The 27,005-nt window shown below is 41.7% G+C and overlaps 1 protein-coding gene across 1 annotated transcript in view; it reads left to right on the top strand.

Annotated features, from left to right (window-relative positions):
* Nucleotides 1-27,005, top strand: part of ATM (ATM serine/threonine kinase) — a 925,848-nt gene that overhangs the window by 543,675 nt on the left and 355,168 nt on the right. Inside the window, exon 40 of the mRNA XM_053708547.1 lies at nucleotides 7,772-7,880. Within this exon, the coding sequence (XP_053564522.1) occupies nucleotides 7,772-7,880 (109 nt within the window). The remainder of the gene's footprint in view (nucleotides 1-7,771; nucleotides 7,881-27,005) is intronic.

The raw sequence follows: 27,005 nt of genomic DNA, 5'->3' as shown, positions 1-27,005 counted from the left end.
AAAACTATTTCTTCAGGGCCTGTTGAATTTCACACTATACCCCTACTTGTTGTGTCTCAAGAACAGCATAGAGAATATATATCATTCGATGTAATAAACTCTCCGGTCTCTCAGGTGGTTCTAGGTATGCAATGGTTGCATACACACAACCCCCAGATAGACTGGTCCAACTCAACGCTTACTTATAACTCTCTATATTGCCAAAATACTTGTCTTCCCTCTCCTATCTTACAAACTTCTATCTCTCCAGACGTACAAACCATACCTGAGGTTTATAGTGATTTTGCTGACGTTTTCAGTAAAAAGGAGGCGGAGAGTCTACCGCCACATAGGAAATATGACTGCCCCATTGAGATACTCCCTGGGTCAGAGATTCCAATTGGGCACATATTTCCTTTATCTGATAATGAGTTAACACACTTAAAAACGTATTTAGACGAGAACCTCAGAAAAGGGTTCATCCGTCCCTCCACTTCTCCAGCAGGGGCTGGAATATTTTTTGTAAAAAATAAAGATGGGACACTTAGACCTATAGTCGATTACCGCCAGTTAAACAAAATTACGGTAAAGAACCGCTACCCTCTACCTCTCATACCGGAGCTTATCGAGAGATTAGAGGGAGCTAAGTATTTCACAAAGCTGGATTTAAGGGGTGCATACAACCTACTCCGAATAAGATCTGGAGACGAATGGCTGACTGCGTTTCGAACCCGTTATGGACTATTTGAATACGTAGTCATGCCATTCGGGTTGTGTAATGCCCCTGCTGCTTTTCAGCATCTAATTAATGATCTTTTTAGAGACCTTCTAGATGTGTATATCGTCATATACTTAGATGATATTCTCATTTATTCGAAAACATTAGAACAACACATACTACAGGTGAGACAAGTATTATCCCGGCTTAGAAGCAATTTTCTCTACGCAAAAGCCGAAAAATGTGTTTTCAATTCACAGACCATATCTTTCCTTGGATACGAAATATCCCCTTCTGGAATTTTTATGGAGAATAAAAAAATTGATGCAGTATTGAACTGGCCTGTCCCTAAGACAAGACGCCAAGTTCAATGCTTTATGGGATTCGCAAACTTCTACCGCAAATTTATTAAAGATTTTTCTAAGTTAGCAATCCCTTTAACCACACTTACAAAGGCCAAGGTTCCATTCAAGTGGACACAAGATTGCCAGTCAGCTTTTGATACACTCAAAAAGAAATTCACCAATGCACCCATATTGCGTTTCCCTGACCCTAAACTCCAGTTCGTTCTAGAGGTTGACGCATCCAACTTTGCGATTGGAGCAGTATTATCTCAGCGAGACAATTTAAATACACCTCTACATCCCGTAGCTTATTACTCCAGGACATTAAATACCTCGGAACAAAACTACCCCATAGGGGATAAGGAATTACTCGCAATCAAACTGTCTCTGGAACATTGGCGTCATCTTTTAGAGGGTACCACTTTCCCCACTCTCATCTACACAGATCACCGTAACCTTCAGTATTTGAAGAGTTCCAGAACACTCACCTCACGCCAAGTTAGATGGAATTTGTTTTTTTCACGCTTTAATTTTCTCATTACCTATCGACCTTCAACAAAGAATCAGAAAGCCGATGCTCTATCCCGGATTCCATCTGAGTCCATGTCTCTACCCACCAATCAAAGTATCATTCCTTCGGAAAATTTCCTTTGTTTTACTTATGACACCTTGCCCAGTATTCGCACAGAACAACAGAAGGATCTTACAAAACCACTACAGCTATTACAGTTGAAGTCTGATGGATGTTATTATCTTGGCTCCCGTTTATACATTCCACCCATACTTCGCCATTCTTTTCTTAAGTCAATACATGACTCTCCTCTTGCAGGTCACCCTGGTATCAAAAAGACCCTGGATTTAGCAAAAAGGTTCTATTGGTGGCCAAATATGACTACCGATATTTCCCAACATGTTCTCACCTGTACCATCTGTACCATATCGAAGAGAAAGAAACAACCTCCATATGGCCTTTTGCTACCTTTACTTACTCCTAAGAGACCTTGGACAGAGATAGCTCTCGACTTCATTGTCGATTTACCTCTCTCCTCGAGGAACAACACGATCATGGTTGTTGTGGATCTCTTCACAAAAATGTGTCATTTTATTCCCTATAAAAAACTACCAACATCAATGGAAACTGTTCAACTTCTCATTTCTAATGTCATCAAGCTACATGGTCTGCCAAAGACTATTTTAAGTGACAGAGGTACTCAATTCTCCAGTAAGCTCTGGTTAGAGTTCTGTAAATTTTTTCATATTGACAGACGGCTCTCGACGGCATACCATCCCCAGACTAATGGGCAGACCGAACGCTGTAACCAATGGCTGGAACAATTTCTAAGATCTTTTTGCTCCTCCGAGCAACATCTTTGGGCGGATTTACTACCATACGCAGAATTCTGTTATAACAACACCTTACATACCACCACTAATCAAACTCCGTTCAACTCAAACTATGGATTTCATCCAGCATTCCAACTGTATCCTACTCAAGAGTCTTCTTCACCTACAATCGCTGAGTTTTCGGACAGTATTTCCTCAAACTTCACTCGTATTGAGTCCTCAATTGAAAACGCTAAGAAGCTCTACAAACTGTACTATGATAGACGTAGAACACCGCCTCCAAAATATGAAATAGGTGACTTGGTTTGGCTCTCCACGAAACACTTACGACTGAACACTCCATGTAAGAAGTTAGCCCCGCTTTATGTCGGTCCTTATCCGATAGCTCATGTTGTGAATGCCAATGCTGTTCGTCTCACCCTACCTGATACTATGAAGATTCACCCGACATTTCATGTCTCCCTGCTTAAACCCTATCGTGCTGTAAGGGATTTTAAGACAAATACTTCTCCTCCTCGGATCTCTGTCGACCCAAATATAGAATACGAGGTTCGCTCCATCAAGGATTCCCGAATGTTACACGGGGCATTGCAGTACCTCGTTAGCTGGAAAGGTTACCCACCTGATGATGACTCCTGGGAACCCGCTGTTAATATCTCTGCGCCTAAATTGGTTTCTCGTTTTCATCAACGACATCCTGACTCTCCTGGACCCTGAGCTCCGGAGTCGCTCCTTGAAGGGGGGATCCTGTCAGGATTTACCTCTCAGTCATATACATTATCATATGCAGGTACTGTCCCTTTAAGAATCACTGCTCTACATTCCAGTCTCCACCCTATTTAAGGATCACCTTTTGCACTCATTCTTTGCTTAGTATTGAAGTACCACTACAATAGCCAAGCCTCCTATTGTCTGAACGCTGTTCATTCAATTTTGCTGCAATCCTGTTACTTATTCAAGATTAACCTTTTTATCTGCTTGAACTCCTTTCTGCTGACAACCACTTGTTATTGGGACTGCTTGTAACATCTACTTCCAATCTACTCCTAAAGTTTTCAAGCTGTTTGTTCACCGGTATAGTGCCGCTCCATTCATCTGTCTCATCGCTGCTACGGAGCTCCGCCACAACCGCGGTGACGTCACACGCCAGCTGCTCTGCCGCTCAGCATACTGCTCTAACCCGCACTTGAGAAAACACTGTGAGTTATCTAAAACCTTGCATAGTGCCTTAAAACTAATGTTATCTAAACTACAGTTACTTACATTAAGCAGTCTTATCCTCCTCTGTGCTCCGTTATTAAGTTGGCTCTCTCCCAAATTAAGTATTTACCGTTACCTGCTGTTTCTCATTCCTCCATACTTACCATTTCTTGCTGATTCCTAATTATCATTATATGTGTCCTCCATATTACCATATCTTACATGTAAGAGTTTATATTAACAAGTTACCCCTTTTCTAAGGATATATGGTTTATGTCTTCCCTGCAGACTGCTGCGCATCCACTTTTATCCGCCTGCCATAGGGTTAACATTACTATACACATCCTTACACTAATTACAGCCTGCTGATACATGAAACCTGCCTTCACATACCGTGTGACTATTGTGGTTTTCAGTATCTTCTTGCTACAAACATTTATTTGCATATTATTACTTATTCCCCATCTCAGCAGTTGTGATTCAGTCTTCTTACATAAAATACTGTGTCTTCATTCTAGATTTCTTAACCAGTGTGACAAAACATCACCTCAGGAAAAAAATAAATTTGTGGTGGGCGGCCGGAGAAGAGTAATGTAAGATAACTATTAAAGGGCCATAATACCCAAATGTTTAAACACTTGAAAGTGATGCAGCATAGCTATAAAAAGCTGATTAGAAAATATCATTTGAACATCTCTATGTAAAAAAGAAAGATATTTTACCTCAAAAGTTCCTCAGTAGCCACCTCCCATTGTAAAGGATTTCTAAGCAGCATTTTAGTGTGTTTGTCCTGGGACATCTGAAGGGACTAGCATCGTGCACTCTCATATTATTTCACCAATCAGGTAAAGGAAGCTTACTATGAAATCTCATGAGAGTTAAGTCAAATCTCATGAGATCACAGTATGGGGCCCATTTATCAAAGGGCTTGCGGACCTGATCCGACACTGCGGATCAGGTCCGCAAGACCTCGCTAAATGCGGAGAGCAATACGCTCTCCACATTTAACATTGCACCAGCAGCTCACAAGAGCTGCTGGTGCAACGCCGCCCCCTGCTGACTCGCGGCCAATCGGCCGCCAGCAGGGAGCTGTCAATCAACCCGATCGTATTCGATCGGGTTGATTTCCGGCGGTTCCTGTCCGCCTGCTCAGAGCAGGCGGACAGGGTTATGAAGCAGCGGTCTTTAGACCGCTGCTTCATAACTTGTGTTTCTGGCGAGTCTGAAGACTCGCCAGAAACACGGCCCTTCAAGCTCCATACGGAGCTTGATAAATGGGCCTGTAAGAGTTCATGACCTCAGCACTGCTGATGCTGATTGGCTGCTGTTCATTTCTTCATTTTTTTTAATTTTTTTACCTGCAGCTGGGAGCAGCTGAGTATAACTTTTTACACAGAACTTACTCTGCTGAGCTGAGGAAATTGTGAGGTAAAATATCTTCCTTTTTTACATAGAGATGCTCAGGTGATATTTTCCTGTCGGCTTTTTACAGTTATACTACATCAGTTTCAAGTGATTTAGCATATGAGTATTATGTCCCTTTAACCTAATCAAATTAGGTTAAAGCAAATATTACATGAAAATCATGAATGAAAGTCCAATTAATTTAATGCATTTATCCATATTAGCTTTGACAGATTGTGTATTTCTAGCCACTGGAGCGGTGGACCCCGCCGTTGGGTAAACCGTTATGTTGAAACATGTTAGGGGGGTACAATAGAGGAATAAATGGTGATTCCTTTTAAATCAAGTAACCTTTGTTCATATCTAGTGACGAGCATGCCATATATACAAATTTTTGGAATGCTGCACTAGCAGCCTGTTAACTTCTTTAAAAACAGAACGTGCATACACACACAACAAATGCTGTGATAATATAGATATCTGCTATCTAGCAGACAATTAATGTTTTAAAATGAGATACTGTGGGCAACTATTATTAAAGGGATAGGAAAGTCAAAATTAAACTTGCATGATTCAGATAGAGCATGTCATTTTAAGACACCTTTTACGTTCACTTCTATTTTCAAATATGCTTCATTCTCTTGATATCCCTTCTTGAAAAAGAATATGCACATATCCTACACTAGTGGGAGCTGCTGCTGATTGGTGCCTGCACACATCTGTCTCTTGTGATTGGCTAACTAGATGTGTTCATCTTGCTGCCAGTAGTGCAATGCTGCTTCTTCATAAAAGGATAAGAAGATAATGAAGCAAATCTGATAATAGAAGAAAATTAGAAAGATTTTAAAATCTTATGTTCTATCCAAATCATGAAATAAAATGTTGTAATTTTCTTTCCCTTTAGCAAAGGACTGAAGGTCAAGTTATACACTAGCACTATTTGGGTAATTCAGTAATAAGGAATTGTAAAAATATTTTTATAAACTCTACTGTCAATATGAGCTGAATTTTAAAATATATAGATACAATAACTTCACAATCAGAATCTTTTAATTAGATACAAATGATTGAGGTAATGTAAAGATCTAATTAAAGCATTCATCAATAAGTTAATGTTGTTGTCTCAGCAGGGTGTAATCTATATTGCACATCACTGACGAGGCTCACACTAGGCTGAAACGTACGTCTGGGGTTTTGCTGTTTCTCTCGTTCAGAGAGGGATTGCCTGGTATTTCGGGGCTGGACTGTACTGTTAAGTCAGGATCAGACTGATATGCTTCAGGAAAGTTCTTCTCTGTGAAAGGCACATGTTCAGTAAAAAAAGGCTGCTTCTTGGGTGGTAACTAGCCATAGAACAAGCTATTATGCTATTGTTCGTTCCCATGTTGAGCACTTCTCTCTTTTTATTTATGTAATCTATATTAACCTAGTAAATTTGATGCAATAATTTTTTGGCACATTGATAATAATATTAAAGGGACATGAAACCCAAAATTCTTCTTTCATGATTCAGATAGAAAATACAATTTTAAGCAACTTTCCAATTTACTTCTATTATTTAATTTGCTTCCTTCTCTTGTTATCCTTTGCTGAAAGGTTTATCTAGGTATTGTATTGTAGGTATTGTATTGGGTACTTGTAAAGCGTGGCTAATCACCGGTAAGGGTCTCAAAGCGCTGCTCATTTTATCAACCTCGGAAGGATGAAAGGCTGAGTGGACCTCACCGGGGATCGAACCTGCAACCCTTGCGTTGCTACAGAGCTCAGCCACAGTGCCTTAGCATGCTGAGCTATCTTTCCGGCTATATTAGGTAAGCTCAGGAGCAGCAAAGAACCTAGGTTCTATCTGCTGATTGGTAGCTGCATATATATACTGATTGTCATTGGCTCACCCATGTGTTCAGTTAGAAACTAGTAATGCATTGCTGCTCCTTCAACAAATGATACCAAGAGAAAGAAACAAATTAGATGATAGAAGTAAATTAGAAAGTTATTTCAATTGTATTATCTATCTGAATCATGAAAGACAGTTTTTGGGTTTCATGTCTCTTTAATAAACACAGAACTTGTATTATAAATATATATTTTACTGAAGCATTGGCATTTAGCAATAAGCACAGCTGCTGTTTTCAGAGCATAAAACAATATTACACACAATATTATTTTTTACTTAAGACTCCACAGTCCTTGACAACAGTTAAGTGCACCAAAAAATAGGGGTTCATCTTTTAATTAAATGAACTAGATCTCAACTATAATAGTGACACATTCTGTATTAAGTCACTTCTAAAAGTACTATACGTTTATAGAAGGGGAGAAAGCCTTAAGTAGTGCCTTTGAGTCCACAATTTGACTGTTTATTACAGTAATTAGTGTTCTCTTTCTGGAAAAAGTTGTGAGATAAAACAAATATCTAATAATTGCACATACAAAAGCAGACAACCCTGAATAAGAGGTTTGTAACATAGGTTTAAGTACACTCGGTTTTGTATATTTAGAAATATAATACATGATTAATTGTAGAAATTGTATTACTTTGGATAATAAAGCTATTTTCTGTAAAAAAAGATTATGCTTTGATTTAGATTGGTGTGTTTTTGGTGTAACAACAAGCCTCTTTTTAGTGCCTTAGTTCTTTGTAGCCATGTACAAATAGCCATTGGTGAATTGTCTCCCAAAACCAGCTTGTTCTTGTTTAATATATTTATGTACAGCTTGCTAATTAATACACTGGTTTTATCTTATGGTGTTTTGTATCTTTTTCTATACATATCATATATAGGTCTACATCTCTTGCACGGAAGTGCCTTAAATTTGAGGAAGGCAGCCAAACCCTAACTATCACCAGCTTGAGTGAGAAAAGCAAAGAAGAGTCTGGAATTAGTTTGCAGGTATAGCAAGAAAGCATTAAAATAACTATGTGACAGTATTACTATCAGTATGGGAGTACAATTACACAAAGTTGTTTAACCATACGAAATATCTTTATTAATATCATATTCACTGGTTATAACTATGATCCTGAAGTTTACAATTTTAATGTAACAATGAAGTGTATGTCTATATTTCTTAAACTAATGAAAGTTAGATCCCAAGGATATAATAATCCTTGTGTACAAAAGAATGGGGCTTCAGCACTCTTTTCAATAATATCCAAAATATTTTATTAATACATATTCATGGAAAGGCATATCCTGTCATCATAGCATAAAAAACACACACATCCCTGAAATACAGTGCAAACCAGTGATATCTAGAAAGTGCAAAAGTAAGTAACAATATATATCAAAACATACATAAAAATCTAAAAAATTTTGTGGCAAATCTGGCGTCCCAGAAAATTTGGCTATAACACCCTGCTGCACCAAACCCTGTACAATTACACGCCAGTCTGGGCAGGTTATCATGGGGATCTATGCATGCACTGCAGTTAATGATATGAAGCGATGAAGTAGCAGCCCTGTTGTAACATGAAAAGCGGAGTCACAGTAAAAGTTCCAATTATCAATGGAGATTGCTTGACACAAATTGCTTATTAAAGTAGGCTTATATGCAGTAATGTATCGGTGTTTTAAGCCAAGCAAGCAAGCAAGATGTAGTTTATGGCATGTAGCCCCGTTGATCAGCTAATGGGAGTGAAACGTACGTAGGTGGTGGCCAGGCGCTCTGACACCCAATGTTTGGCTTTTAAGAATTCCATGTGCTTACATGAAGCAGATTTGCATTGGGACTTTAACGTAGCTCTGAGCCGTCGTTAGCACCAGAGTGGGAAACTCTGCGACGGCTCAGAGCTGTCATCACTCAAGGGGTTAAAATTGTGTGCTCTATGTGAATCATTAAAGTAAATTTTGACTTGTGATGGGGTACATAGAAATACAGTCAGTATGTAAGCAGAATTTAAAAGACAGGTAATAATTAATTTGTAAGAGGGAACAATTATGTCTCATAAATTTTAAATAGGATTTGTTTTTATTTATTTTTTGGGATAAACTGCTTTCAAAATGTGATTCAACGCTTTAGAGTCTAAGGAGAATTACACTGTCAACCAACAGTTTAACTTTTAGTTTGTATAACCCCTTAGTGACCAGACCATTTTTACATTTCTGTTTGTTTAGATGTAATTTTCCTCTTACTCATTTACTGTATGCTCACATATTATATACCATTTCTTCTATAAGGTACGACGAGTCCACGGATTCATCCTTTACTTGTGGGATATTATCCTCCTGCTAACAGGAAGTGGCAAAGAGCACCACAGCAGAGCTGTCTATATAGCTCCTCCCTTAGCTCCACCCCCCAGTCATTCTCTTTGCCTACTCTAAGTACTAGGAAGGGTAAAGTGAAAGAGGTGATAAAATATTAGTTTTTTATTTCTTCAAGCAAGAGTTTTTTATTTTAAATGGTACCAGTGTGTACTATTTACTCTCAGGCAGAAGATGGATGAAGACTTCTGCCTGGAGGCTGATGATCTTAGCATTTGTCACTAAGATCCAGAGCAGTTCCCACAGAATGGCTGAGGAGTACAAGAAGCTTCAGTGTGAGGAACCCTTTCATGCTATAAGCAGTGAGGTATGTTTAGTCATTTTTTTTTCTGCAGAGACTGTGGTATTTCAGAATTGGCTGACAGTATCCCCATGAGGGAGAGGGTAAGCAGTAATCCTAAAAGATATAGAGCGGTATTACTAAGCTTGCATAAGGGGCTAATGAAAAAATGGTTGACACTGAGTTTGAATGTTTGTGGGCAAACGTTTTGTGAACTGGGAGTGCTTATAACGTTTATGGGAACTGAAAGAGATCATTTCAATAACGTTTTTTATGACTTTATTGAGGGTACACTTGGCTTCTGGTTTGGGTTTCAGAACCCACATGGCTAGTTTGGAACCGCTCTGGTACGGTTCCTTTAGGCTGTAAAAACATTGAGTGAGATGGGCGGGGCCTACTTTTGCGCCTCAGTTGCGCAGTTGTAATTGGAGAGCAAGCAGCAAGCTCCAACTCCGGTGGGCCCTTGTGGAAGTGTGGGGCCAAATCGAAGCTTTAACTCCATTTTTCCCATCCCTGAGGGCAGGTAGGCGCCACAGCAGGGCTGTGGCGAGGTGCAGGGGGTGTTTTGTCCGGATTTAGGCCTTATTAACGATCCGGTTTTGCACAGTAAACGGTTAACTTTTCCTTTCAGTGTGAGGCAATCTCAGCTGCATTATTTGTATATCATATCAAAAAATTTAAACGATTGGTGTATTTTAAGGCAGTTTTGCAAAACGTGTATGCTTTTTTTCTCTTAAAGGCGCAGTACTGTTTTTTAAGATTATTTTTTTCACTAAATAAAGTGTTTTCAAGCTTGTTTGTGGTCATTACTAGCCTGTTCAACATGTCTGACATTGAGGAAAGCCAATGTTCAATGTGTTTGGAAGCCATTGTGGAACCCCCACTTAAAATGTGTCCCTCATGCGCTGAAAGGGCAATAAATTGCAAAGAACATATTTTAGCTGATAAAAGTATGTCGCAGGATGATTCTCAGTCAGAAGGGAATCAGGGTATGCCATCTAATTCTCCCCAAGTGTCACAACAATTAACGCCCGCACAAGCGACGCCAAGTACTTGTAGTGCGTCTAATTATTTCACCCTGCAAGATATGGCCGCAGTTATGAATACCACCCTCACAGAGGTTTTATCTAAGCTGCCTGGAATGCAGGGAAAGCGCAGTAGGTCTGGTGTGAGAGTAAGTGCCGAGCCCTCTGACGCTTTATTAGCCATATCCGATGTACCCTCACAATGTTCTGAGTTGGGGGTGAGGGATGTGCTGTCTGAGGGAGAGATTTCTGATTCAGTAAAGATGTTCCCTCAGACAGACTCAGATATGACGGCTTTTAAATTTAAACTTGAACACCTCCACTTGTTGCTCAGGGAGGTTTTAGCGACTCTGGATGATTGTGACCCTATTGTAGTTCCAGAGAAATTGTGTAAAATGGACAGATATCTAGAGGTTCCTGCCTACACTAATGTTTTTCCGGTCCCTAAGAGGATTTCGGACATTGTGGCTAAGGAGTGGGATAGACCAGGTATTCCCTTTTCTCCCCCTCCTACTTTTAAGAAAATGGTTCCCATATCAGACACCATGCAGGATTCGTGGCAGACGGTCCCTAAGGTGGAGGGAGCTATTTCTCTTAAGTGTATCCAGTCCACGGATCATCCATTACTTATGGGATATTAACTCCTCCCCAACAGGAAGTGCAAGAGGATTCACCCAGCAGAGCTGCTATATAGCTCCTCCCCTAACTGCCATTACCAGTCATTCTCTTGCACCCAACGAATAGATAGGATGTGTGAGAGGACTGTGGTGATTATACTTAGTTTCATACCTTCAATCAAAAGTTTGTTATTTTATAATGGCACCGGAGTGTGTTATTCCTTCTCTGGTAGAATTTGAAGAAGAATCTACCTGAGTTTTTCTATGATTTTAGCCGGAGTAGTTAAGATCATATTGCTGTTTCTCGGCCATCTGAGGAGAGGTAAACTTCAGATCAGGGGACAGCGGGCAGATTAATCTGCAAAGAGGTATGTAGCAGCTTATTATTTTCTGACAATGGAATTGATGAGAAAATTCTGCCATACCGATATAATGTAAACTCAGCCTTAAATGCAGTAGCAGCAACTGGTATCAGGCTGTCATGTATGTATATTTTACACTTCAGTATTCTGGGGAATGGCACTTCACTGGAATTATACTGTATGCATAAAACTTTAGCCTAATTTCCAGGGACTAGCAACAGGCTTTTTAGTAACACTCAATTTATTAATGTTAAACGTTTTTTGCTGGCATGTAAAATCGTTTAATTTTCTGAGGTACTGGGTGAAAAAATGTTTTGGGCACTATTTTTTTCCACTTGACAGTCGTTTTATTTAATTTATGACAGTTTACTGATCTCTCTCACTGTTATGTGTGAGGGGGAGGGGCCTTTTTTGGTGCTTTTGCTACGCATCAAAAAATTCAGTCAGAAGTTTATTGTCTTCCCTGCATGATCCGGTTCATCTCTACAGAACTCAGGGGTCTTCAAAACTTGTTTTGAGGGAGGTAATCACTCACAGCAGAGCTGTGAGATTGTAGTTGACTGTGATAAAAAAAAAAAAACGTTTATTTCTGTATTTTTTTTTTTTTTTTTTTTTCTGCTATCAGGGTTAGTTATCCTTTGCTAATGGGAGCAATCCTTTGCTAAAATTGTGTTTTTTACAAAGATTTGATGCTATAACTTTTCAGTTTATTAATTTTCAACTGTCATAACTTTTTCTGTGCTTCTTATAGGCACAGTACGTTTTCATATTATAGTAAATTACTTGAAAAGTATTTCCAAGTTGCTAGTTTATTTGCTAGTGTGTTAAACATGCCTGATTCAGAGGAAGATATCTGTGCTATATGTGCTAAAGCCAAAGTGGAGCCCAATAGAAATTTATGTACTAACTGTATTGATGCTACTTTAAATAAAAGTCAATCTGTACAAATTGAACATATTTCACCAAACAACGAGGGGAGAGTTATGCCGACTAACTCGCCTCACGTGTCAGTACCTGCATCTCCCGCTCGGGAGGTGCGTGATATTGTAGCGCCGAGTACATCTGGGCGGCCATTACAAATCACATTACAGGATATGGCTACTGTTATGACTGAAGTTTTGGCTAAATTACCAGAACTAAGAGGTAAGCGTGATCACTCTGGGGTGAGAACAGAGTGCGCTGATAATATTAGGGCCATGTCAGACACTGCGTCACAATTTGCAGAACATGAGGACGGAGAGCTTCATTCTGCGGGTGACGGTTCTGATCCAAACAAACTGGATTCAGATATTTCAAATTTTAAATTTAAGCTGGAAAACCTCCGTGTATTACTAGGGGAGGTGTTAGCGGCTCTGAATGATTGTAACACAGTTGCAATACCAGAGAAAATGTGTAGGTTGGATAAATATTTTGCGGTACCGGCGAGTACTGACGTTTTTCCTATACCTAAGAGACTTACTGAAATTGTTACTAAGGAGTGGGATAGACCCGGTGTGCCGTTCTCACCCCCTCCGATATTTAGAAAGATGTTTCCAATAGACGCCACCACACGGGACTTATGGCAAACGGTCCCTAAGGTGGAGGGAGCAGTTTCTACTTTAGCTAAGCGTACCACTATCCCGGTGGAGGATAGCTGTGCCTTTTCAGATCCAATGGATAAAAAGTTAGAGGGTTACCTTACGAAAATGTTTGTTCAACAAGGTTTTATATTGCAACCTCTTGCATGCATTGCGCCTGTCACGGCTGCAGCAGCATTTTGGTTTGAGTCTCTGGAAGAGACACTTGAATCAGCTCCATTAGATGAGATTACACACAAGCTTAAAGCCCTTAAATTAGCTAACTCATTTATTTCAGATGCCGTAGTACATTTAACTAAACTTACAGCTAAGAATTCCGGATTCGCCATTCAGGCACGCAGAGCACTGTGGCTAAAATCCTGGTCAGCTGACGTTACTTCTAAATCTAAATTGCTTAATATACCTTTCAAAGGGCAGACCTTATTCGGGCCCGGGTTGAAAGAAATTATCGCTGACATTACAGGAGGTAAAGGCCATGCCCTGCCTCAAGACAGAGCCAAACCTAAGGCTAGACAGTCTAATTTTCGTTCCTTTCGTAATTTCAAAGCAGGAGCAGCATCAACTTCCTCTGCACCAAAACAGGAAGGAGCTGTTGCTCGCTACAGACAAGGCTGGAGACCTAACCAGTCCTGGAACAAGGGCAAGCAGGCCAGGAAACCTGCTGCTGCCCCTAAGACAGCATGAATCGAGGGCCCCCGATCCGGGAACGGATCTAGTGGGGGGCAGACTTTCTCTCTTCGCCCAGGCTTGGGCAAGAGATGTCCAGGATCCCTGGGCGTTAGAGATCATATCTCAGGGATACCTTCTAGACTTCAAATTCTCTCCCCCAAGAGGGAGATTTCATCTGTCAAGGTTGTCAACAAACCAAATAAAGAAAGAGGCGTTTCTACGCTGCGTACAAGATCTTTTATTAATGGGAGTGATCCATCCGGTTCCGCGGTCGGAACAAGGACAAGGGTTTTACTCAAATCTGTTTGTGGTTCCCAAAAAAGAGGGAACTTTCAGGCCAATCTTGGATTTAAAGATCCTAAACAAATTCCTAAGAGTTCCATCGTTCAAAATGGAAACTATTCGGACAATTTTACCCATGATCCAAAAGGGTCAGTACATGACCACAGTGGATTTAAAGGATGCTTACCTTCACATACCGATTCACAAAGATCATTACCGGTATCTAAGGTTTGCCTTTCTAGACAGGCATTACCAGTTTGTAGCTCTTCCATTCGGATTGGCTACGGCTCCGAGAATCTTCACAAAGGTTCTGGGTGCTCTTCTGGCGGTACTAAGACCGCGAGGAATTGCGGTAGCTCCGTACCTAGACGACATTCTGATACAAGCTTCAAGCTTTCAAACTGCCAAGTCTCATACAGAGTTAGTACTGGCATTTCTAAGGTCGCATGGATGGAAGGTGAACGAAAAGAAGAGTTCTCTCTTTCCACTCACAAGAGTTCCCTTCTTGGGGACTCTTATAGATTCTGTAGAAATGAAGATTTACCTGACAGAAGACAGGTTAACAAAGCTTCAAAATGCATGCCGTGTCCTTCATTCCATTCAACACCCGTCAGTAGCTCAATGCATGGAGGTGATCGGCTTAATGGTAGCAGCAATGGACATAGTACCCTTTGCACGCCTACAACTCAGACCGCTGCAATTGTGCATGCTAAGTCAGTGGAATGGGGATTACTCAGACTTGTCCCCTACTCTGAATCTGGATCAAGAGACCAGAAATTCTCTTCTATGGTGGCTTTCTCGGCCACATCTGTCCAGGGGGATGCCATTCAGCAGGCCGGACTGGACAATTGTAACAACAGACGCCAGCCTACTAGGTTGGGGCGCTGTCTGGAATTCTCTGAAGGCTCAGGGACAATGGAATCAGGAGGAGAGTCTCCTACCAATAAACATTCTGGAATTGAGAGCAGTTCTCAATGCCCTTCTGGCTTGGCCCCAGTTAACAACTCGGGGGTTCATCAGGTTTCAGTCGGACAACATCACGACTGTAGCTTACATCAACCATCAGGGAGGGACAAGAAGCTCCCTAGCAATGATGGAAGTATCAAAGATAATTCGCTGGGCAGAGTCTCACTCTTGCCACCTGTCAGCAATCCACATCCCGGGAGTGGAGAACTGGGAGGCGGATTTCTTAAGTCGTCAGACTTTTCATCCGGGGGAGTGGGAACTTCATCCGGAGGTCTTTGCCCAAATACTTCGACGTTGGGGCAAACCAGAGATAGATCTCATGGCGTCTCGACAGAACGCCAAGCTTCCTCGTTACGGGTCCAGATCCAGGGATCCGGGAGCGGTTCTGATAGATGCTTTGACAGCACCTTGGACCTTCGGGATGGCTTATGTGTTTCCACCCTTCCCGATGCTTCCTCGATTGATTGCCAGAATCAAACAGGAGAGAGCATCAGTGATTCTAATAGCGCCTGCATGGCCACGCAGGACTTGGTATGCAGATCTAGTGGACATGTCATCCTGTCCACCTTGGTCGCTACCTCTGAAACAGGACCTTCTGATCCAGGGTCCCTTCATACATCAAAATCTAATTTCTCTGAAGCTGACTGCTTGGAAATTGAACGCTTGATTTTATCAAAACGTGGTTTTTCTGAGTCAGTTATTGATACCTTAATACAGGCTAGGAAGCCTGTTACCAGAAAGATTTACCATAAGATATGGCGCAAATACTTATATTGGTGCGAATCCAAGAGTCACTCATGGAGTAAGGTTAGGATTCCGAGGATATTGTCTTTTCTACAAGAAGGTTTAGAAAAGGGTTTATCCGCTAGTTCCTTAAAGGGACAGATTTCAGCTCTGTCCATTCTTTTACACAAACGTCTGTCAGAAGTTCCGGACGTTCAAGCTTTTTGTCAGGCTTTAGCTAGGATCAAGCCTGTGTTTAAAACTGTTGCTCCACCATGGAGTTTGAACTTAGTTCTTAATGTTTTACAGGGGGTTCCGTTTGAACCCCTTCATTCCATTGATATCAAGTTGTTATCTTGGAAAGTTCTGTTTTTAATGGCGATTTCCTCGGCTCGAAGAGTCTCTGAGTTATCTGCCTTACATTGTGATTCTCCTTATCTGATTTTTCATTCAGACAAGGTAGTTCTGCGTACTAAACCTGGGTTCCTACCTAAGGTGGTCACTAACAGGAATATCAATCAAGAGATTGTGGTTCCATCTTTGTGTCCTAATCCTTCTTCGAAAAAGGAACGTCTGCTACACAATCTAGATGTAGTCCGTGCCCTGAAATTTTATCTACAGGCAACTAAGGATTTTCGACAAACGTCTTCCCTGTTTGTCGTTTATTCTGGTCAGAGGAGAGGTCAAAAAGCTTCGGCTACCTCTCTCTCCTTTTGGCTTCGTAGCATAATACGGTTAGCCTATGAGACTGCTGGACAGCAGCCTCCTGAAAGAATTACAGCACATTCTACTAGAGCTGTGGCTTCCACTTGGGCCTTTAAGAATGAGGCTTCTGTTGAACAGATTTGCAAGGCTGCAACTTGGTCTTCTCTTCATACTTTTTCCAAATTTTACAAATTTGACACTTTTGCTTCTTCGGAGGCTGTTTTTGGGAGAAAGGTTCTTCAGGCAGTGGTTCCTTCCGTATAAAGAGCCTGCCTGTCCCTCCCGTCATCCGTGTACTTTAGCTTTGGTATTGGTATCCCATAAGTAATGGATGATCCGTGGACTGGATACACTTAACAAGAGAAAACATAATTTATGCTTACCTGATAAATTTATTTCTCTTGTAGTGTATCCAGTCCATGGCCCGCCCTGTCACTTTAAGGCAGGTAATTTTTCCATTAAACTACAGTCACCACTGCACCCTATGGTTTTCCTTTCTCTGCATGTTTTCGGTCGAATGACTGGTAATGGCAGTTAGGGGAGGAGCTATATAGCAGCTCTGCTGGGTGAATCCTCTTGCACTTCCTGTTGGGGAGGAGTTAATATCCCATAAGTAATGGATGATCCGTGGACTGGATACACTACAAGAGAAATAAATTTATCAGGTAAGCATAAATTATGTTTTCTACGCTGGCTAAGCGTACTACTATACCTATTGAGGACAGTTGTGCTGTCAAAGATCCTATGAATAAAAAATTAGAGGGTCTCCTAAAGAAAATATTTATTCATCAGGGTTTTCTTCTGCAACCTATAGCGTGCATTGTTCCTGTAACTACTGCAGCTACTTTTTGGTTCAAGGCTCTAGAGGAGGCTCTTCAGGTTGAGACCCCATTAGATGATATTCTGGATAGAATTAGGGCTCTCAAGCTAGCTAATTCTTTCATTACAGATGCCGCTTTTCAACTGGCTAAATTAGCGGCAAAGAATTCAGGTTTTGCCATTTTAGCGCGTAGAGCGTTATGGCTTAAGTCCTGGTCTGCTGACGTGTCATCAAAATCTAAGCTTTTAGCCATCCCTTTCAAGGGTAAGACCCTATTTGGCCCTGAACTGAAAAATATCATTTCAGATATCACTGGAGGAAAAGGCCATGCCCTTCCTCAGGATAAGACAAATAAGATGAGGACCACACAAAATAATTTTCGTTCCTTTCGAAACTTCAAAGGTGGTCCCTCTTCCTCCCCTGCTGCAAAGCAGGAGGGGAATTTTGCTCAATCCAAGTCAGTCTGGACACCTAACCAGACTTGGAACAAAGGTAAACAGGCCATGAAGCCTGCTGCTGCCACCAAGACATCATGAAGGGGCAGCCCCCGATCCGGGACCGGATCTAGTAGGGGGCAGACTTTCTCTCTTTGCTCAGGCTTGGGCAAGAGACGTTCAGGACTCCTGGGCTTTAGAAATTGTGACCCGGGGTATCTTCTAGACTTCAAAGATTCTCCTCCAAGGGGGAGATTCCATCTTTCTCGATTGTCTGTAAACCAGACAAAAAGAGAGGCGTTCTTACTCTGTGTAGAAGACCTATATACCATGGGAGTAATCTGCCCAGTTCCGAAAACAGGACAGGGGTTTAACTCCAATCTGTTCGTTGTTCCCAAAAAAGAGGGAATCTTCAGACCAATTTTAGATCTCAAGATCCTAAACAAATTCCTCAGAGTCCCATCCTTCAAGATGGAGACCATTCGGACTATTTTACCAATGATCCAGTAGGGTCAATATATGACCACCGTGGATTTAAAGGATGCGTATCTGCACATCCCTATCCACAAAGATCATCATCAGTTTCTCAGGTTCGCCATTCTGGACAAGCATTACCAGTTTGTGGCTCTTCACTTCAGGTTGGCCACAGCTCCCAGAATTTTCACAAAGGTGCTAGGGTCCCTTCTGGCGGTCCTAAGGCTGCGGGGCATAGCAGTGGCGCCTTATCTGGACGATATCTTAATTCAGGCGTCAACTTACCAACTAGCCAAATCTCTCACAGATATCGTGTTGGCTTTTCTAAGATCTCACGGGTGGAAGGTGAACGTAAAAAAGAGTTCACTTACCCCTCTCACAAGAGTTCCTTTCCTGGGAACTCTGATAGATTCGGTAGACATGAAAATTTTTCTGACGGAGGTCAGGAAATCAAAGATTTTAACCACCTGCCAAGCTCTTCATTCCATTCCTCGGGCCGTCAGTGGCTTAGTGTATGGAGGTAATCGGACTAATGGTAGCGGCAATGGACATATTTCCGTTTGCTCGCTTGCATCTCAGACCACTGCAACTATGCATGCTCAAACAGTGGAATGGGGATTATGCTAATTTATCTCCTCAGATAAATCTGGGTCAAGAGACCAGAGACTCTCTTCTTTGGTGGTTGTCACGGGATCATCTGTCCCAGGAAGGTGTTTCCACAGGCCAGCATGGGTCATAGTGACGACGGACGCCAGCCTATTGGGCTGGGGTGCAGTCTGGAATTCCCTGAAAGCACAGGGAGCGTGGACTCAGGAGGAGGCTCTCCTCCCGATAAATATTTTAGAACTGAGAGCGATATTCAACGCGCTTCAGGCATGGCCTCAGCTGGCTTCGGCCAGATTCATAAGATTCCAGTCGGACAATATCACGACTAGCATATATCAATCATCAGGGGGGAACAAAGAGTTCTCTAGCGATGATAGAGGTTACCAAAATAATTTGAAGGGCAGAGACTCACTCTTGCCATCTATCAGCAATCTATCCCAGGAGTGGAGAACTGGGAAGCGGATTTTATAAGTCATCAGACTTTTCATCCGGTGGAGTGGGAACTCCATCCGGAGGTGTTTGCACAATTGATTCATCAATGGAGCACACCAGAATTGGATCTGATGGCGTCTTGTCAGAACGCCAAACTTCCTTGTTACAGGTCCAGATCAAGGGATCCTCAAGCAGTACTGATAGATGCTCTAGCAGTACCTTGGTCGTTCAACGTGGCTTATGTGTTTCCACCATTTCCTCTCCTCCCTCATCTGATTGCCAGAATCAAACAGGAGAGAGCTTTGGTGATTTTGATAGCACCTGCGTGGCCACGCAGGACTTGGTATGCAGACCTGGTGGACATGTCATCTCTACCACCATGGACACTACCACTGAGACAGGACCTTCTCATTCAAGGTCTGTTCCAGCATCCAAATCTAGTTTCTCTGCGGCTGACTGCCTGGAGATTGAACGCTTGATTTTATCCAAGCAGGGATTCTCTGAGTCGGTCATAGATACCTTGATTCAGGCTCGAAAGCCTGTCACTAGGAAGATTTATCATAAGATATGGCGTAAATATCTTTATTGGTGTGAATCCAAAGGCTACTCATGGAGTAAGATCAGGATTCCTAGGATTTTGTCCTTTCGCCAAGAAGGATTGGAGAAGGGGTTAACAGCTAGTTCCCTAAAGGGACCGATATCTGCTTTGTCAATTTTACTGCACAAGCGTCTGGCAGATGTTCCAGGCGTTCAGTCGTTTTGTCAGGCTTTAGTTAGAATCAAGTCTGTGTTTAAACCTGTTGCTCCGCCATGGAGTTTGAATTTAGTTCTTAAAGTTCTTCAAGGGGTTCCGTTTGAACCTATGCATTCCATAGATATTAAGCTTCTATCTTGGAAAGTTCTTTTTTTAGTTGCTATCTCTTTGGCTCGAAGAGTTTCTGAACTATCTGCATTGCAATGCGACTCGCCTTATCTTGTTTTTCATTCTGATAAGGTGGTTTTGCGTACCAAACCTGGATTTCTTCCTAAGGTTGTTACTAATAAGAATATTAGGAAATTGTTGTTCCTTCCCTGTGTCCTAATCCTTCCTCTAAGAAGGAGCGTCTGTTGCACAACTTGGACGTGGTTCGTGCTTTGAAGTTTTACTTGCAAGCGACCAAAGATTTCCGTCAAACATCTTCTCTGTTTGTTGTCTATTCTGGAAAGCGTAGAGGTCAAAAAGCTACCTCTTTCTTTTTGGTTGAAAAGCGTCATCCGTTTGGCATACGAGACTGCTGGACAGCAGCCTCCTGAAAAAATTACAGCTCATTCCACTAGAGCGGTGGCTTCCACATGGGCTTTTAAAAACAATGCTTCTGTTGAACAGATTTGTAAGGCTACAACTTGGTTTTCACTTCATACCTTTTCCAAATTTTAAAAATTTGATACTTTTGCTTCTTCGGAGGCTATTTTTGGGAGAAAAGTTCTTCAAGCAGTGGTGCCTTCTGTTTAGGCATCTGTCTTGTCCCTCCCGTTCATCCGTGTCCTATAGCTTTGGTATTGTATCCCACAAGTAAAGGATGAATCCGTGGACTCGTCGTACCTTATAGAAGAAAAGTTAATTTATGCTTACCTGATAAATTAATTTCTTCTATGGTACGACGAGTCCACGGCCCGCCCTGTTAATTTAAGACAGATTATATTTTTTTTTTATTTCAACTTCAGTCACCTCACCTTTTAGTTTCTCCTTTTTCTTCCTGTACCTTCGGTCGAATGACTGGGGGGTGGAGCTAAGGGAGGAGCTATATAGACAGCTCTGCTGTGGTGCTCTTTGCCACTTCCTGTTAGCAGGAGGATAATATCCCACAAGTAAAGGATGAATCCGTGGACTCGTCGTACCATAGAAGAAATTAATTTATCAGGTAAGCATAAATTTACTTTTTTCTCGCCATTAAATGGACTTTCTAAAGATACCATCATTTTCATCATATGTTACAATTTACTATAAACATTTTTTATAAAATATGATGAAACAAATTGAACCCCCCCCCCACACACACACACACACACACACATTTCTTTCCGAAGATATGGAGAGTCCACAACGTCATTCAATTAGTAATGGCTATATCACTACTGGCCATCAGGAGGAGGCAAAGAGTACCACCTCAAAGCTGTTAAATGTCACTCCCCTACCCATAATTCCAGTGATTCTCTTTGCCTCTGTCAATGGAGGAGGTGCAGTTTGGTGTCTGAAGAAATTAATTTCTTTTTCGTTTAGGATTTGGGTTTAGCAGAGTCCACATCAATCTCTTCAGTAGAGTAGTGGGGGCTTTTAAGCAGTTAGGAAGTTATGAGGTAGCCCTTGCTTTGTTTCCTAACACATTGTTGCCCATGGTACAGAAAGCCAGAGTTGGTTACTCTGTTCTTTCTTTTTCTACAGGTCTCTGTAAGGAGTATGTGTCCTTTCACACCTTGTAAGCTGTCTTCCTGCCTGACCGCTAGACTGCAGGTAAGTGCTTTTGTCTTCTAGGTCTTGGAGACTTGCACTTCAGAAGAATATTTCATATGCAGTAGATGGGGACATTTTTAAAATCCTTTATACAAGATTCTCTTTAGCAGTGGGCAGGCACATTTATGTATGTTGAGACTAGGGGTTAATCTTCCCTTTAATGGGATTTTTTTTCCTCTTTGGGCTAATTTTTTTAAATACTTTATTAGTATCTATGTGGGGCTTATGTTTTATACAGGGATTTATGTATAAAATTTAAATTTGGCAGTTGGTTTTCTTTGTTTGCTTAGCTATAACAGGCTAATTGACAGACTGATTGAGCGTTTGTGTAAATTTAGCTCCGGTATTGTAATGTTAAGCGGGTGTGGTATTAAAAATTCTTAAAGTGACAGTGTATTTAAAAAATTTCTACAATTTGGGGAATTTTTTATTTAGTATTATGAGCATAGAAGACTCTGTGTCTTTTGACAAATGCTTGTTTTGCCTAGAGGCACAAATTGTTTTGCCTATGCAATTCTGTGCTGCATGCTTAGCTAGAACACCTCAATTTAAAGATATATTGTTGCCCACTGAGCCCAATGTCTCTCAGGATGATGCTGTTCAGGCAATGCCACAGCTTTCTCATCAAACGTCCCAAGCCTCTATGGCGTCACATACAGTGCCCTGCAGTTCCTCTCAGCCTCCTGGAGGAGTTTATTTGCCTGCAGATTTTGCTGCACAGGTATCTTCTGCGGTATCTGCGGCATTATCTCCTTTTCTTATGCTGGGAAAATGCAAGAGGAAAATTAGACATTCAGATAGTAAGGTTTCTGTTCCACCTACTGCTATGCAGGTTGCCCTCCCCCATAAGTCTGATGAGGAGGATACGTCAGTAGCCTCTGAGGGTGAAATATCAGATTCGGACCGTATTATTCCTTCATCTGATACTGAAGAAGTAAACTTCAGATTTAAGCTTGAACACCTTTGTGTACTGCTAAGGAAGGTATTGGCTACTTTGGACGACTCTGATTCTTCTGTCATCAACCCTAAAAAGTCTAGTAAACTTAATAAATACTATGATGTTCCTTCCTCTGTGGAAGTTTTTCCTGTCCCAGACCGTGTGACGGAGATTATTTCACAGGGTTGGGAGAGCAAGGGATTCCTTTCTCCCGTATTTAAAAAGATGTATCCTGTTGCTGACTCCATTAAAGATTCTTAGCGCACGGTGCCTGAAGTAGAAGGGGCTATTTATACTCTGACTTAGAAAACTATGATCCCTATAGAGGATAGCTGCTCTTTTAAGGATCCCATGGACAAAAAGCTGGAAGCTTATTTGAAGAAGATGTATGTTCATCAAGGTGTTCAATGGCAACCTGCAGTTTGTATTGCCACAATAGCAAGTGCGGCATCTTATTGGTGCAACACCTTTTCTGAAGCAAGTTTAGTAGAGACTCGGTTGGAGGAGATACAAGATAGGATTAAGACAAACTAGCCAATTCCTTTATTTCTGATGCTAACATGCAAGTTATTAAACTGGGAGCCAAGATGTCTGGCTTCACTGTCCTAGCCCGCAGGGCATTGTGGCTAAAATCTTGGTCAGCTGATTTTACCTCTAAGTCAAAGCTTCTGGCGCTTCCTTACAAGGGTAAGACCTTGTTTGAACCTGGTCTGGCAGAAATATTTTCTGATATTACGGGTGGAAAAGGGTCTTTTCTACCGCAAGACAAGAAGAGCAGACTCAAAGGACGTCAAAGTAATTTTCGTTCCTTTAATAACTTCAAAGGTCAAAAGTCTTCCTCTCCCTCTTCCAAGCAGGAGCAGTCCAAGTCTTCTTGGAAGCCCAATCAGTCTTGGAATAAGGGGAAGCAATTAAAGAAACCCTCAGCAGAGTCCAATTCAGCATGAAGGGTCGGCCCCCGGTCCGGGATCTGATCAAGTGGGGGCACACTTCCCCTGTTTTGTCAAGCGTGGAGACGAGATGTCCCAGATCCTTGGGCTGTGGACATAGTATCTCAGGGTTGTAAAATAGAATTCAAAACTTTCCCTCCCAGGGGCAGATTCCACCTCTCAAGATTATCCGCAGACCAGGTAAAAAGGTAGGCATTCTTGAACTGCGTTCAGGACCTTTCCTCCCTGGGAGTGATTGTCCCAGTAAGGGAACAGGGTTTAGGATTCTATTCAAATCTGTTCGTGGTGCCCAAAAAAGAGGGAACTTTTCGACCCATTTTAGACCTAAAGTGCCTCAACAAGTTTCTCAGGGTACTATTCGTTTCATTCTTCCTTTGGTCCAAGAGGGTCAGTTCATGACGACCATAGACCTGTAGGACGCGTATTTTCATGTTCCCATCCACAGTGATCATCACAAATTCCTGAGATTTGCCTTTCTAGACAAACATTTTAAGTTTGTGGCTCTTCTGTTTGACCTTGCCACAGCTCCCTGAATTTTCTCAAAGCTTCTGGGGGCTCTTTTGGCAGTGATCAGGTCTCCGGGAATTGCAGTGGCGCCCTACCTTGACGACATATTGGTTCAAGCGCCATCTTTTCAACAAGCAAGCTCTCATACAGAGATCTTGTTGTCTTTTCTACGTTCCCATGGTTGGAAAGTGAATTTGGAGAAGAGTTCCCTTGTTCCAGCTACAATGGTGGTTTTCTTAGGGACCATAATAGATTCCCTATCTATGAAAAAATTTCTGACGGAGGTCAGAAAATCCAGAATTCTCTCCTCTTACCTCTCTCTACAATCTACTGTTCGGCCATCAGTGGCTCAATGTATGAAGGTAATTGGTCTGATCTTCGCTTCCATGGTTATCATTCCCTTTGCTCGATTCCATTTGAGAGCAGGGACTATGGACTCGGGAGGAGTCTGCTCTCCCCATAAATATCTTGGAATTGAGAGCGATTTACAATGCTCTGATGGCTTGGCCTCGAATTGTCCTTAGCATGGTTTATCAGGTTTCAGTAGGACAACATCACCTCAGTGGCATACATCAACCACCAGGGAGGAACTCGGAGTTCCTTAGCCATGAAGGAGGTGGAACGTATTATTCAGTGGACGGAAGCTCTTTTGTCTATCTGCCATCCACATTCCTGGAGTGGACAACTGGGAAGCGGATTTCCTGAGCAGACAGACATATCATCACGGGGAGTGGGCTCTCCATCCGGATGTGTTCCCCAGGTTAACCCTCAAATGGGGGGTGCCGGAGTTGAATCTGATGGCGTCTCGGCAGAACGCCAAACTTCCAAGGTACGGTTCAAGGTCAAGAGATCCTCAAGCCGCTCTGATAGAGGCTCTGGCGTTTCCTTGAGATTTCGGTCTAGCATACCTGTTTCCTCCATTTGCGCTCCTTCCACAAGTTATTGCTCGTATCAAACAGGAGAGAGCATCAGTAATTCTAATAGCTTCTGCATGGCCTCGCAGAATCTGGTATGCAGACCTAGTGAAGATGTAATATCGGGCACCTTGGGGGTTGCCTCTGAGGAAGGACTTAACTTCATGTCCATTCTTCCATCCAAATCTCATTTCTCTGAAGCTGACTGCTTGGAGATTGAGCGGTTCGTTCTGTCTAAGCAGTCATTGAGACCATGATCCAGGCTCGCAAGCCTGTTACTCAAAAATTTACCATAAGGTATGAGGTAAATACCTTTATTGGTGTGAATCTAAGGACTACTCTTGGCGTAGAGTCAGTATTCCTAGAATATTGTCTTTTCTCCAGGAAGGTCTGGAGAAAGGGTTATCAGTCAGTTTTCTGAAAAGTCAGATTTCTGCATTATCTATTTTGTTTACACAAGCGTCTGGTGGATGTTCCAGATGTTCAATCTTTTTGTCAGGTCCTGGTCAGAATCAGGCCTGTGTTTAAACCTGTTGCTCCTCCTTGGAGCCTTAATCTTGTTCTTAAAGTTTTGCAGCAGGCTCCGTTTGAGCCAATGCATTCCATAGATATTAAGTTGCTATCTTGGAAGGTTTTGTTTCTTATTACTATCTCTTCTGCTCGGGGAATTTTGGAACGCTCGACTTTGAAGGGTGATTCGCCTTACCTTATCTTTCATGTGGATAGGGCGGTTCTTCGTACTAAATTGGGGTTTCTTCCTAAAGTGGTTTCGGATAGAAATATTAATCAAGAAATTCTTCTCTCTTTCCCAATCCTTCTCATAAAGAATGTCTGTTGCACAACTTGGATGTTGTGCATGCTCTAAAATTCTACCTACAGGCGACTTAAGGATTTTCGCCAGTCTTCTGCCCGGTTTGTTTGTTTCTCAGGAAAACGTAAGGGTCAAAAGGCTACTGCTACTTCTCTTTCCCTCTGGTTGAGAAGTATAATTCGTTTTGCTTATGAGACTGCTGGACAGCAGCCTCCTGAGAGAATTACAGCTCATTCCACTAGGGCTGTCTCCTCTTTTTGGGCTTTCAAAAATGAAGCTTCTGTGGAACAGATTTGCAAGGCTGCATCTTGGTCCTCTCTGCATACTTTTTCCAAATTTGATACTTTTGCCTCGGCTAAGGCCTCTTTTTGGAGAAAGGTTCTTCAAGCAGTGGTGCCTTCTGTTTAGGTCTTCCTGTCTTGTTCTCCCTCCCTGTTCATTCTGTGTCCTCTAGCTTGGGTATTGTTTCCCACTAGTAATTGAATGACGTTGTGGACTCTCCATATCTTAGGAAACAAAACTAAATTTATGCTTACCTGATAAATTTCTTTCTTTCCGGATATGGAGAGTCCATGACCCCACCCTTTTATTAAGATCTTTTTGACTAAACCTCAGTCACCTCTACACCTTTGTGTTATTCCTTTTCTATTTCTCTTCGGTCGAATGACTGGGGATTATGGGTAGGGGAGTGACACTTAAAGGGACAGTCTAGTCAAAATTTAACTTTCATGATTCAGATAGGGCATGCAATTTTAAACAACTTTTCAATTTACTTCTTTTATCTAATTTGCTCAATTCCTTAGATATCCTTTGTTGAAGAAATAGCAATGCACATGTGTGAGCCAATCACACAAGGCCTCTATGGGCAGCAACCAATAAGCAGCTACTGAGCATATCTAGATATGCTTTTCAGCAAGCAATATCAAGAGAATGAGAATGTTTAAAATTACATGCTCTTTCTAAATCATAAAAGAAAAAATGTGGGTTTCATGTCCCTTTAGCAGCTTTGCTGTGGTACTCTTTGCCTCCTCCTGCTGGCCAGGAGTGATATTCCCACTATTAATTGAATGACAATGTGGACTCTCCATATCCGGAAAGAAAGAAATTTATTAGGTAAGCATAAATTTAGTTTTTTTCAAAATTTGACACCCAAAATCTGATACACATCTACA

Source organism: Bombina bombina, chromosome 3, assembly GCF_027579735.1.
Source record: "Bombina bombina isolate aBomBom1 chromosome 3, aBomBom1.pri, whole genome shotgun sequence".
Classification (NCBI taxonomy): Eukaryota; Metazoa; Chordata; class Amphibia; order Anura; family Bombinatoridae; genus Bombina; species Bombina bombina.
The sequence above is the reverse complement of the archived record's forward strand: the minus strand, read 5'-3'. Positions and strand labels throughout refer to the sequence as shown.